The following is a 12,393-nucleotide window of genomic DNA, read 5'->3' on the forward strand; positions in this document are numbered from 1 at the left end:
CAATGATTAGGTGCTAACAATTAATTATTGGCAACAATTTGGATCTGCACGTGCATCTACCTAAGTGCTATTTTGTAAAGATGCGCATGCACCTCTTTTAGCGTGCAACTTAAAAGTGGACTTGGCCACGGGAAGGGCATGGGAGAATCAGGGTTGTTCACTAAAGTTGTGCACAGTATAACTACCAGGAATCCGCGTCAGTGTTTACACCAGGTTTCAGCTGGTGCAAATCCTCATGCCCAAGTTTTCGTGCGGAAAGCGGCTCTAAGTGCTATTCTACAAATGCCTTCACCACGTGAATTTTTTTTGGCACCCCAATTTGGGTCCTATTTACTGTATCTAGGAATAACATGTATAGAATGTTTGTACGTTTGGGAAGCTCGCCAGGTGCCCTTGGCCTGGATTGGCCGCTGTCGTGGACAGGATGCTGGGCTCGATGGACCCGTGGTCTTTTCCCAGTGTGGCATTACTTATGTGTGTAACTATGGAGAACAGTTTGCTATTAGAGAAAACAAAAATATTGTCTAAAATCTTTCAACTCAAGGCAACTTTTGTCTCAGTTTTGCATGCCATGATAACATCAAGACTGGAATACTGTAATGCACCAACTCCAACAGACTCAGAATGCTGCAGATATCTTATCTATCTGTATATTCCATCTTTGCTTACACCCTATGCTATTAAAATGTTTCATTGCAAATTGTGTTGGCATTGTAAGTAGTATACTGTGCTATACTTTGTATTGTTATCTGAATATTTTTACTGCTGTAATTGTTTATTGCTTATGTTTGACTTATTCTTGCTGTACACCACCTTGAGTGGATTCCTTCAAAAAGATGGTAAAAATAAATCGAAACAAACAAACAATGGCTTCAATGAAACTTTCTCCTGAGGATACAGTGCTACAGTACCATCCTATATACAGATAATTTTCTCCCTGGCCATATTTTGTTCTTTTCTGGGCCATTCTGTTATCCTAGTTACAGGAGAAGTTCAACAACAGGAGTAAGAAGGAGTAAGAGGAAGACCTCAAAGTTATGTAAAAAAAAAAAAAAGCACTTTTAAAAGTTATCCAATTCCCAAATTACTCAAGTTTACAACTAAACACCCACATGGCAATATATCGACTTAACTGGCTTTTGAATCAGTTGAACCACTGCTTTATTGTCATGTTGTGGGAACACACTGAACAGCAAATGCAAATCCCCACAATCAAAGACAAAACTGTCAGAGTTGCAGAAACCATAACCAGAATAAAGCCAGATTTCTATTCATAAGTGACAGCACTGCGTACGTCTAGTAGCGCTATAGAAATGATAAGTAGTGGTAGTAGTATTGAATGCTACATAAATCCTAAGCAGTAGGAGTTCCTACAACTGAAACTGACTTGCTATTAACTGAAACCAGAACAACAGACCTTGTAAAAGGAGGACTGCCAGTGCAAACCAATGCTTACCATTAACTGAGCTTCCTCTTCTTTCAGTCTCTTCGCCTCTGCTTTCTGAGCTTCCACTGCAGCACTCTGCAGGTCAAGATTATCCAGCATTCCCTTATTTAGTTCCTTGCGTCTCTGGGCATTTTCTTCTTCATGTTTCTCCTTGGCTAACCGGTCTTTCTCCCACAACTCAGCAAAGAGTTGTTCTTCCTCCTTCTGTTGCCTCTGAATTTCTCCTTTGAGCAGCAGCTGTGCCTTTCTTTCTGCACACACTTGGTTCTGAGTATTTTTTATTAGCAGACTCCGCAGCTCCTCACTTTGCTCTCTATGCAGCAAAGTGCAGAGTGAGCAGGAAGAGAAAAAGAACAGTAATGGAAGAGAGAGAACATCTTCAGGTAACACATAGTAACATAGTAGATGACGGCAGAAAAAGACCTGCACGGTCCATCCAGTCTGCCCAACAAGATAACTCATATGTGCTATTTTTTATGTATACCCTACCCTGATTTGCACCTGTGCTCCTCAGGGCACAGACCGCACGAGTCTGCCCAGCACTATCCCCGCCCCCCAACCACCAGACCCGCCTCCCAACCACCGGCTCTGGCACATTACCTTAAGGTGCTTTCAAGAGAAACAATGGGGAAAATATTTACCAATACTTCAAATACATATTTTCTAAGGCTGCATTTCAATTCAAGTTTTTAATCATGATTATCTTGTGATTAAAGGCGGGGCATGGCCAGCTGGCAAACTGGGGGGAGGGGGCACATATTTCCTCTCTCCCCATCACCAAACACATTAGATATCATACCTTTGCTGGTGGGATGCCGAAGCCCCGCCTGTCAAAGCAATCCGCTGCCAAAGCGGCCCCCCCTTCCTCCTTGTGCTGCTTCAAGAACAAGGGAGTTAGCAGGGTGCCTCCAGCCACCGATGTCGGCACTCCCTGAACATGCTCAGTTCATACACAAACTGAATATGCTTGGGGAGTGCACGCGTTAGTGGCTGGAGGAACCTCACTGACTTCCTTGCTCCCAAGCAGTCAAGGAGGAAGAGGGTGACTCGGACAGCGGATTTCTTCAACTGGCGGTGCTTGAGCTACCCCTCCAGCCACTGAACAGGTACTGCAGTTTTGGAGGGGGCCTGAGCCCAAAGGAAGGAGCCCAGGTCTTCAAGACCCCTCCTCTCCCCTCCCTTCCCCTGTGGCTATGCCACTGATTAAAGGCCCGGCATTTTCCTTTCTCTCACCTCCAAGTCCAACACTCTCTCTCCCTTCCTCCTCTCTACCCCCAGGTCCTTTATCTCTCTCTTTCCCTCTCTCTCTAGCCCTCTCCCCGAGTCCACCATCTCTCTGTTTTTCTTCCTTCCCTCCATCCGCTCCACCCCAGACTTATTATCTCTCGCCTTCTCTTTTCTCCCTTCTCTTTTCTCCCTTCACTTCCCTCCCTCCCTCCATCCTTCTCTCCTTATCCCCCCCCCCCCAAGTCCAACACCTCTCTCTTTTTCTTTCTTCCCTCCACCCTCTCCATCCCAGGTCAATTACCTCTCTCTCCCTCCACTTCCCTCCCTCCATCCTTCTCTCCCCCTTCCCCCATGCACAGTCTAGCATCTCTCCCTCTCCTTTTAGCACTGCCCACAGTTCTATCTCCCTCCCTCCTCCCAGCAACCCGAGGTTCTTTCTTCCGAAGACTCAAGGAGGTTAGATTAAAACTAAAGGGAAGGAGAGTGAGAGAGACGGCAGCAGTCCAGAGGAGGAGAGGGAGAGATACAGAAAGTCAACTATTAATCACAATTCAATTTGTAATCACAACTAATAATTAACATGTTAATAGCGGTGTTAACCATGATTAATGTACAGCCATAATATTTTCCATATTTCATTCCCTTTATAATTTTAATGCATTTTTTCTTATCTGCTCTGAGGCTGCTGTGCTTCCTTCCCTGTTCATGATATCATTAGACTTCTGTTATCATTGTTGTTTAACTAGCAGGAGTTTACGATTCATAGTGGTGATGGATTGTAGTTACAAAATGAAAAAATTTAAAAAAGTGAACCAATAGTCATTTTGGGAGGAGTTATTTATAAATACCCACTCTTCCTGCAACAACCTGTGTAGTCTGAAAAGGAAAAAGAATCTGCAGAATAAGCAGGTGGAAATATCTGCTGATGTGTTTTCCTTCACAATTTTCAAAGGTGCAAAGTCCATGTAATTTTGAAAATGGCCAATTAAATTCAGCCATCAAACACTGGGCTCAATTTTCAAAATGCTTTCATCAGGATAAAGCTAATATGTTCATTTGGAGCCACAGGCAATATTCTGGAAAGATGGGCTCCACCTTAACCAGGATGGAACCAGGTTTCTGTTATCAACATTTAAAAAGGAGATAGGGCAGCTTTTAAACTTGAAAACTGGGGAATACCAAGTCACTCAAAAGCAAATAGTTCGGAACAAGGTACCTTTAAATTATGCCACCAAAACAGGAAAGATAGGGTAGCTTGATAGTAAGGTTGCAATAGAGATCATAGTAGACCAGTAGGCATATTTTCAAAACACTTAGACTTACAAAGTTACATGGACGGGCATAATCGAAAGGGACGCCCAATTTTTGCTGAGGATGTCCTCGCAAAACGTCCCGATTGAGGGGTGGGGAAACCCGTATTATCAAAACAAGATGGACGCCCATCTTTCGTTTCGATAATACAGTCGGGGACACCCAAATCGTGAAATTTAGGTCGTCCTTAGAGATGGTCATCCCTAGACTTGGTTGTTTCTGATTTTCGGCGATAATGGAAACCAAGGACGCCCATCTCAGAAATGACCAAATGCAAGCCCTTTGGTCATGGGTGGAGCCAGCATTCGTAGTGCACTGGTCCCCCTGACATGCCAGGACATCAACCGGGCACCCTAGGGGGCACTGCAGTGGACTTCATAAAAAGCTCCCAGGTACATAGCTCCCTTACCTTGTGTGCTGAGCCCCCCAAAACCCACTACCCACAACTGTACACCACTACCATAGTCCTTACGGGTGAAGGGGAGCACCTACATGTGGGTACAGTGGGTTTCTGGTGGGTTTTGGAGGGCTCATATTTACCACCACAAACGTAACAGGTAAGGGGGGGGCCTGGGTCCGCCTGCCTGAAGTGCACTGCACCCACACACTAAAACTGCTCCAGGGACCTGCATACTGCTGTGATGAACCTAAGTATGACATTTGAGGCTGGCATAGAGGCTGGAACATATTTTTAAAGATATTTTTTGAGGGTGGGAGGGGGTTAGTGACCACTGGGGGAGTAAGGGGAGGTCATCCCTGATTCTCTCTGGTGGTCATCTGGTCAGTTCGGGCACCTTTTTGTGCCTTGGTCGTAAGAAAAACAGGACCAGGTAAAGTCATCCAAATGCTCGTCAGGGACACCCTCTTTTTTCCATTATGGGTCAAGGACGCCCATGTGTTAGGCACGCCCAAGTCCTGCCTTTGCTACGCCTCCGACACGCCCCCGGGAACTTTGGTCGTCCACATGACAGAAAGCAGTTGGGGACTACCAAAGTTCCCGGGGGCGTGTCGGAGGCATAGAGAAGGCGGGATTTGTGTCGGAAGATGGGCGTCCTTCTCTTTCGAAAATAAGCCTGCTAGTAACCTATGTAACTTTGTAAGTCTAAGTGCTTTGAAAAAATGAGCCCCAAGGAATCTTTAAATAACGAGCAAACAGATTTTAAAGATTGCAAATTATCGCTGTCACCTGCAGAGCAAGTTATAAATAGAAACAACAAACGTTGTTTGAAATGTCTGTATGTAAATGTCAGAAGCCTAAGAAATAAGATGGGGAAGTTAGAATATACTGCACTAAATGAAAAGATAGATCTAATAGGCATTTCTGAGACCTGATAGAAGGAAGATAACCAAAAGGCCACTGTCATACCAGGGTAGAAATTATATCACAATGATAGGGAGGACCAAATTGGTGGAGAGGTAGCATTAAAGAGGTCCTTGAATCGAATAGACTAAAAATTCTGCAGGACAGACAACACATCTTGGAATCCCGATGGCTAAAAAAGGATAGTGATAGTAGGATGAACAGACAGATGCAGAAATACAATCAGAAATAAAGGAGGCTAACAAACTGGGGAACACAATAATATTGGTTGTTTTCAATTGCCAAAATACTTACTGGGTAAATGTAACATAAGGGCATGCTAGAGAGGTAAAATTCCATGATGAAAATCAAGGACTGTTTTATGGAGCAACTGGTTCAGGATCCAACAAGAGGGGAAACAATTCTACACCTAGTCTTTAGTGGAGCGCATGATCTGGTGTGGGAGGTAATTGTGCTGGGGCCACTTGATAACAATGACCATAACATGATCAGATCTGATATAATCTCTGGAGTTAAGTACATACAGGAAATCCAATATGTTAGCACTTAACTTTCAAAAAAGGGACTATAATAAAATGAGGAGAATGATAAAAAAAACAAAAACTTATAGCAGCAACTGCAAAAGTAAAAAATTTACATAAGAAATGGATGCTATTCAAAACAACCACCCTGGAAGCCCAGACTAGATATACTCCATGTAACATAGAGGGCCATTTTTGAAAGAAGCGTCTAAGTCAAAATTTGGATGTCTTTCTAAAACGTCCTAATTTGGAGGTGGGAAGAAGGTCATTTTCGAAAAAGATGGATGTCCATCTTTTGTGTTCAAAAATACCATGGATGTCCTTGGATTTGGATGTTTTGCGATTTGAACGTCTTTGATTTTCAACCATTTTCGAAACAAAGACGTCCAAGTTTAAAACATCCAAATTCAAGCCATTTGGACGTGGGAGGAGCCAGCATTTTTAGTAGACTGGTCCCCCTGACATGCCAGGAAACCAATCGGGCACCCTAGGAGGCACTGCACTGAACTTCATAAAATGCTCCCAGGTACACAGCTCCCTTACCACAAAACCCACTACCCCCAACTGTACACCACTAACATAGCCTTTACGGGTGAAGGGTTTCACAGTGGGAAGTGGGTGGGTTTCTGGTGGGTTTTGGAGGGCTCACAGTTTCCTGCACAAGTGTAACAGGTAGTGGGGGAATGGGCCTGGGTCCACCTGTCTGAAGTGCACTAAAATACTCCAGGGACCTGCATGCTGCTGTCATGGACCTGAATATGACATCTGAAGCTGCCATAGAGGCTGGCAAGTAATGTTCTTGAACACACTTTTTGGGGGCAGGAGGGGGTTAGTGACCACTGGGGGAGTAAGGGGAGGTCATCCCCGATTCCCTCCAGTGGTCATCTGGTCATTTGGGGCACAGATGACCACAGAAACAGGTCCAGCTCAAAACGTCCACGTTTTAGTGCTGGACGTTTTCGCTTTGTTCCATTATGGCTCAAAGACGTCCAAGTCTTAGGAACACCCAAGTCCCGCCTTGAACCCACCTTGCGATGGACTTCCGATAAATATATCCAAAATGCGGTTTCGATTATACCAATTTGGACATCTCTGTGAGAAGGATGTCCAAGTGCCGGTTTATGTCACTTTTTGGACGTCCATCTCTTTTAAAAATGAGCCAGATAGTAACATAGTAGATGATGACAGATAAAGACCTGTACGATCCATCCAATCTGCCCAACAAGATAAACTCATTACATATGGTATGTGATACTTCATATGTATACCTGGTCTTGATTTATATTTAAAACAGTCCAAGAAAAACCTCCCACCCATGTATTAAAAAAGGAGGGAAGAAGGTTAAACAACAGCTGGTATAGTTAAAAAGTGAGGTGAAGCAAGCTATTAGAGCTAAAAGAAAACCCTTCAAAAATGGAAGACGGATCCGACTAAAAACAACAGGAATAGCATAAAGAATGGCAAGTCAAATGCAAAGCGCTGATAAGAGAGGCAAAGAGACTTTGAAAAGAAGATTGCAATGGAGGCAAAAACACATATTAAAAACTTTTTAAAGTATATTAGAAGCAAGAAGCTGGTTAAAGAATCAGTTGGACCACTAGATGACCAAGGGTTAAAAGAGGCATTCAGGGACGACAAAGCCACAGTGGAGAGATAAAATTCTTTGCTTCGGTCTTCAATGAGGGAGATGTGGGAAAGATTCCAGTGCCACAAATGGTATTCAGTTCTTATGAGTCAGAGAAACTGAAACAAATCTCTAAACCTGGAACATGTAATGGGGCAACTTGATAAACTGATGAATAACAAATCACCTGGACCGGATGGTATATGTCCCAGAGTACTGACAGAATTGAAAAATGAAAGTGCAGAGCTTTAGTTAGTAATATGTAATTTCTCTTTAAAATCCAGCATGGTACCGAAGATTGGAGGGTGGCCATCATAACATCAATTTTTTAAAAAGGGCTCCAGAAGTGATCCAGGAAATTATAGACGGGTGAACCTGACATCAGTGCCGCACAAAATGGTAGAGCTATTATAAAGAACAAAATTACAGAGAATATACATAAGTGTGGATTAATGAAACAAAGCCAACATGGATTTAGTCAAGGTAAGTCTTGTCTCACCAATCTACTACATTTCTTTGAAGGGGTGAATAAACATGTGGATCAAGGTGAGCCGGTTGATATTGTGTATCTGGATTTTCAAAAGGCATTAGACAAACTACCTCATGAATGACTCCTGAGAAAATCAGAAACTCATGGGATAGGAGGTAATGTCTTATTGTGGATTAAAAACAGGTTAAAAGAGAGACAATATCGAGTAGGGTTATATGGACAGTATTCTCAATGGAGAAGGGTAGATAGAAGGATTCCCCAGGTGTCTGTTCTGGGACTGCTGCTTTTTAACATATTTATAAATGATTTAGAGATGGGAATAGCTAGTGAGGTTATTTACCTTTATGTCATCAACAAATTTAAAGTTGTTAAAGCGCAAGAGGAATGTGAAAAATTGCAAGAGGACCGTACGACACTGGGTGACTGGACATCCAAATGGCAGATGATGTTTAATGTCAGCAAGTGCAAAGTGATGCATATGGGAAAAAGGAATCCAAACTATAGCTACGTGATGCAAGGTTTCACATTAGGAGTCACCACCCAGGAAAAGTCTCTAGGTGTTATCATTGATGAAATGTTGAAACCCTGTGTTCAGTGTGCAGCGGTGGCAAAGAAAGCAAATAGAATGTTAGGAATTATTAGGAAAGGAATGGAAAACAAAAATGAGAATGTTATAATGCCTTTTCATCACTCCATGGTGTGACCAAACCTCAAATGCTGTGTGCAATTCTGGTCACCAAATCTCAAAAATGATGTAGCGGAATTAGAAAAAGTACAGAGAAGGGTGACAAAAATGATAAAGGGGATGGGACAACTTCCCTCTGAGGAAAGGCTAAAGCAACTAGGCTTCTTCAGCGTGGAGAAGAGACAGCTAAGGGCAGTGCCGTAGCGAGGGCAGCTGACATCCGGGGCAGGTCGCCGCTGCACACCCCCCCCCCGGAGCGCGTACTTAAAAGGGAGCGCACGAGGGATGGGCAGGAGGGCCGAACCGCCCAGAGTGCATGTTGCTGGGAGCTGCGTCGCCTCCGCTGGTTCCCTGCTCTCTCTGCCCCGGATCAGGAAGTAACCTGTTTCGGGGCAGAGGGAGCAGAGAACGAGCGGAGCCGACACACCCCCAGCGGCATGCACCCGGGGCGGACCGCCCCCCCGCCCCCCCCCCCTTCCTACGCCACTGGCTAAGGGGACATGTGAATCGCTTGTTTACTCTTTCCAAAAATACTAGGACTAGAGGGAACACACTGAAGCTACTAAGTAGTAAATTTAAAACAAACCGAAGGAAATATTTCTTTGCTCAATATGCAACTGAACTCTTAAATTCATTGCCAGAAAATGTGTTAAAGTAGTTAGCTTAAAAGGGTTTGAAAACAGCTTGGATAATTTCCTAAAATAAAAGTTCATAAGCCATTATTAAGATGAACTTGGCAAAATACCAGAAGAGTAAAACAGATTTTATGCTGCTTATCCTAGAAATAAGCAATGGATTTTCCCAGGTATTTGTGACCTGGATTAGCCACTGTTGGAAACAGGATACTGGGCTTGATGGACCTTCGGTCTGTCCCAGTATGGCAATGCCTATGTTCTTATTTTATTTTTGTTACATTTGTACCCCACGCTTTCCCACTCATGGCAGGCTCAATGCGGCTTACATGGGGCAATGGAGGGTTAAGTGACTTGCCCAGAGTCACAAGGAGCTACCTGTGCCTGAAGTGGGAATCGAACTCAGTTCCTCAGGACCAAAGTCCACCACCCTAACCACTAGGCCACTCCTCCTTATGTAGGCTTTGTATCAGTTTTCAAAGTGAGAGTGCACGCGTCTTTTGCAATAGAACTTGCAATAGAACTTGCCATGGGTACAAGGTACACACAGTTATTTGCACTTGCTTTTTCTTCACGTTTCATGAAAAAGTACATATAAAGATGTAAAAGGCAATCTATGTACTCCTTGGAGAAAACATCCTCCCAAAGAATGGGGGATGTTTACTAATTTGTGCTAAGTAGCTAGTACATAAAAACATATAAAAATGTAGGCGGAGAAAGACCCTATGGCCTAACCAGTCTGCCCATCCATGCCATGTACTCTCCCTATCACTCCCTTAGAGATTCCATGTACTTGTCCCAATTCAGATACTGTTTTCATCTCCACCACTTCCATTGAGCAGCCATTCCATGAATTCACCACCCTTTCCATGAAGAAGTATTTCCTCAGGTTACTTCTGAGTCTATCCCGTTTCATCTTCGTCCTATGTCCTCTCATTGCAGAGCTTCCTTTCAATTGACTCACCTTCTGTGCATTTATGCTGCCTAGGTATTTAAATATCTCTATCATGTCCTGTCCTTTGAGGGGATGATACTGAGTTCTATGATGGTATGGAATAAGGGAACGCTTGAAGAAAAGATATTTCTTAGTAAGCTCTGTATTTTGGGGAAAAAATGCATCCTTAACTGTTGGACTGTAGATAAGGGTCCCTCGTTTTGGTACTGGAGAAATAAGGTGCACGAGCTCATGTTATGGGAAATGCAAGATGCCCGCAACACGCCAAAGAGGCGGCTGCGATTTATAAAAATTTGGAAGGCGTATATAAATAAAATATCCCCACGAGCAAGGAGTCAAGTCCTGAATACTTTAGGGTAGCTGGAGTGCTTGAACGAGAGTGGAAAGAGCGTGAAGTTAATTGTCAAGTTAGACATCACTGCTAAGTGGTAGAGTGCATGAGAAGGGGGGGAAGGGGAAGATCAATAAAATGTTTCTGAGATTCTGTTGCTACAGTTATGTTAATGAAGGTCTTAATGTTAGATGCAGTGTGATAGGAATGTTCTAGATGCATAGTACCTATGACCTTCAATAACCATACTGGGATGGAGGGAAGGGGGGAAGAGCAGAGAGTCTGAGGGAGTGGGGAGGGGAGTAGCTGGGATGGGAACTGTTATAGTGGGTAAAGAACAGTTATAATATTAAAGAGTTATGATCTAACGTGTTACTTTGGAAGTTATTTTTGTTCGTTTTGCACTGTGAATATGTGTGTATATTTAGTACGAACTGTATGAAGATGAATAGATAGGGATGGGGATATACAGGGTATAAAATGATGACTGTCTATACGAGTTAAATTTCACTAAATGTATGAGGTGAGATAGAGAGAAAAGTATGTTTACTGTTGAGAGTATGTTTGTATTGACTTGTCATCAATAAAAACTGTTATTACTAAAAGCAGAGGGGAGGAGGGAGGGTTAGGGGGGATGGGAGAAAATGTCAAAAAGATTGATGATGGACTTCATCATTGTATTTCTATTTTGAAAGTTTGATGGTGGCATCTATGGTTAAGCCAGATATTGGATGTAGTTATTTTTGTCTTCATCAATAAAAAATGTTAAATATCTCTATCATATCTTCGCTCTCCCGCCTTTCTTCCAAAAGGTTACATATTGAGATCCCCTACTGCCCCTTAGCTGCTTCAGGTTCAAAACAGCAGTTCTGACCTCTAGTGGTAGTCTTGCAGATGTCTTAAGGAGAGATTGCTCTTATATGACAGACTGACCCTTAGCACTAGTACCATGAGATTACTGCTAGGTGTCATAGCTGCCATTTTGAACCCAGAGCAGCTGTGGGGAAGGAGCAGAGGGAGACCATTCCTCCACCCCCAACCCATCAACTAGATAACCAAGGACAATTCCTGGGGGGGGGGTAGAGGGGGGTTCTACTTGGAATTTGTCTGGGGGAGAGGACATTCAGAGGTAACAAGAGGGGTCAAGCCATTCCAACGCATTCTACTCTATTTAATCATTTGATATAATACTCATTACATAAACAATAAAACCATATACAATAAAACACAAATCAATACATTATGACAAATGTGATAATGAAATAGTGTCACCTCATTCCTGCCAATCTCATTGTTTATTTCTTGTAACCAATATGTAGACCAATTACCCCGCTTACCTGAACAGTTGATCTAGCTTTATATCAACCAGTTTTAGTCTCTCTTGTTCTCTTCTGTCTCGCAAGTATTTGGCCCTCTCTCTCATTTTGGCTTGTCTTTCCAGTGTTGTTTCTTCCATGGACTCCATTTCTTTAATAAGCTCTTTTTCTTCAGCCTCCAACAGTTCCCTAAGCCTGAGCACAAACAATTAAAAACAATAACCCATCTCTTTCCATGTTCATCACTATTTAAGATAGATCCACAAATCTAATTTACGTGGAGGGGCATAATCGAACGCGAACGCCCATCACCATGGGTGTCTATCTCCGAGAACGGGTACGTGAAGGGGCGGGACAAACCGTATTTTCGAAAAAAATGGGCGTCCATCGTTTTTCCGATAATATGATTTGTGGCAGCCAAATGCATCGGATTTGTGCGAATTTGAGCTGGGCGGTTTTGTTTTTCAGCGATAATGGAAACCAAAGGCGCCCAGCTCAAAAACAACCAAATCCAAGGCATTGGGTTGTGGGAG

General features: G+C 43.2%; 1 protein-coding gene across 1 annotated transcript in view; it reads right to left on the bottom strand.

The window, feature by feature from the left end:
* The window catches only part of CFAP53 (cilia and flagella associated protein 53), a 72,508-nt gene that overhangs the window by 32,766 nt on the left and 27,349 nt on the right, over nt 1-12,393 (bottom strand). The window contains exons 3-4 of the mRNA XM_030191948.1: nt 11,882-12,055; nt 1,457-1,760 (exon numbers count right to left, since the gene is read on the bottom strand). Of these exons, the coding sequence (XP_030047808.1) occupies nt 1,457-1,760; nt 11,882-12,055 (478 nt within the window). The remainder of the gene's footprint in view (nt 1-1,456; nt 1,761-11,881; nt 12,056-12,393) is intronic.

Source organism: Microcaecilia unicolor, chromosome 2, assembly GCF_901765095.1.
Source record: "Microcaecilia unicolor chromosome 2, aMicUni1.1, whole genome shotgun sequence".
NCBI classification, from domain to species: Eukaryota; Metazoa; Chordata; class Amphibia; order Gymnophiona; family Siphonopidae; genus Microcaecilia; species Microcaecilia unicolor.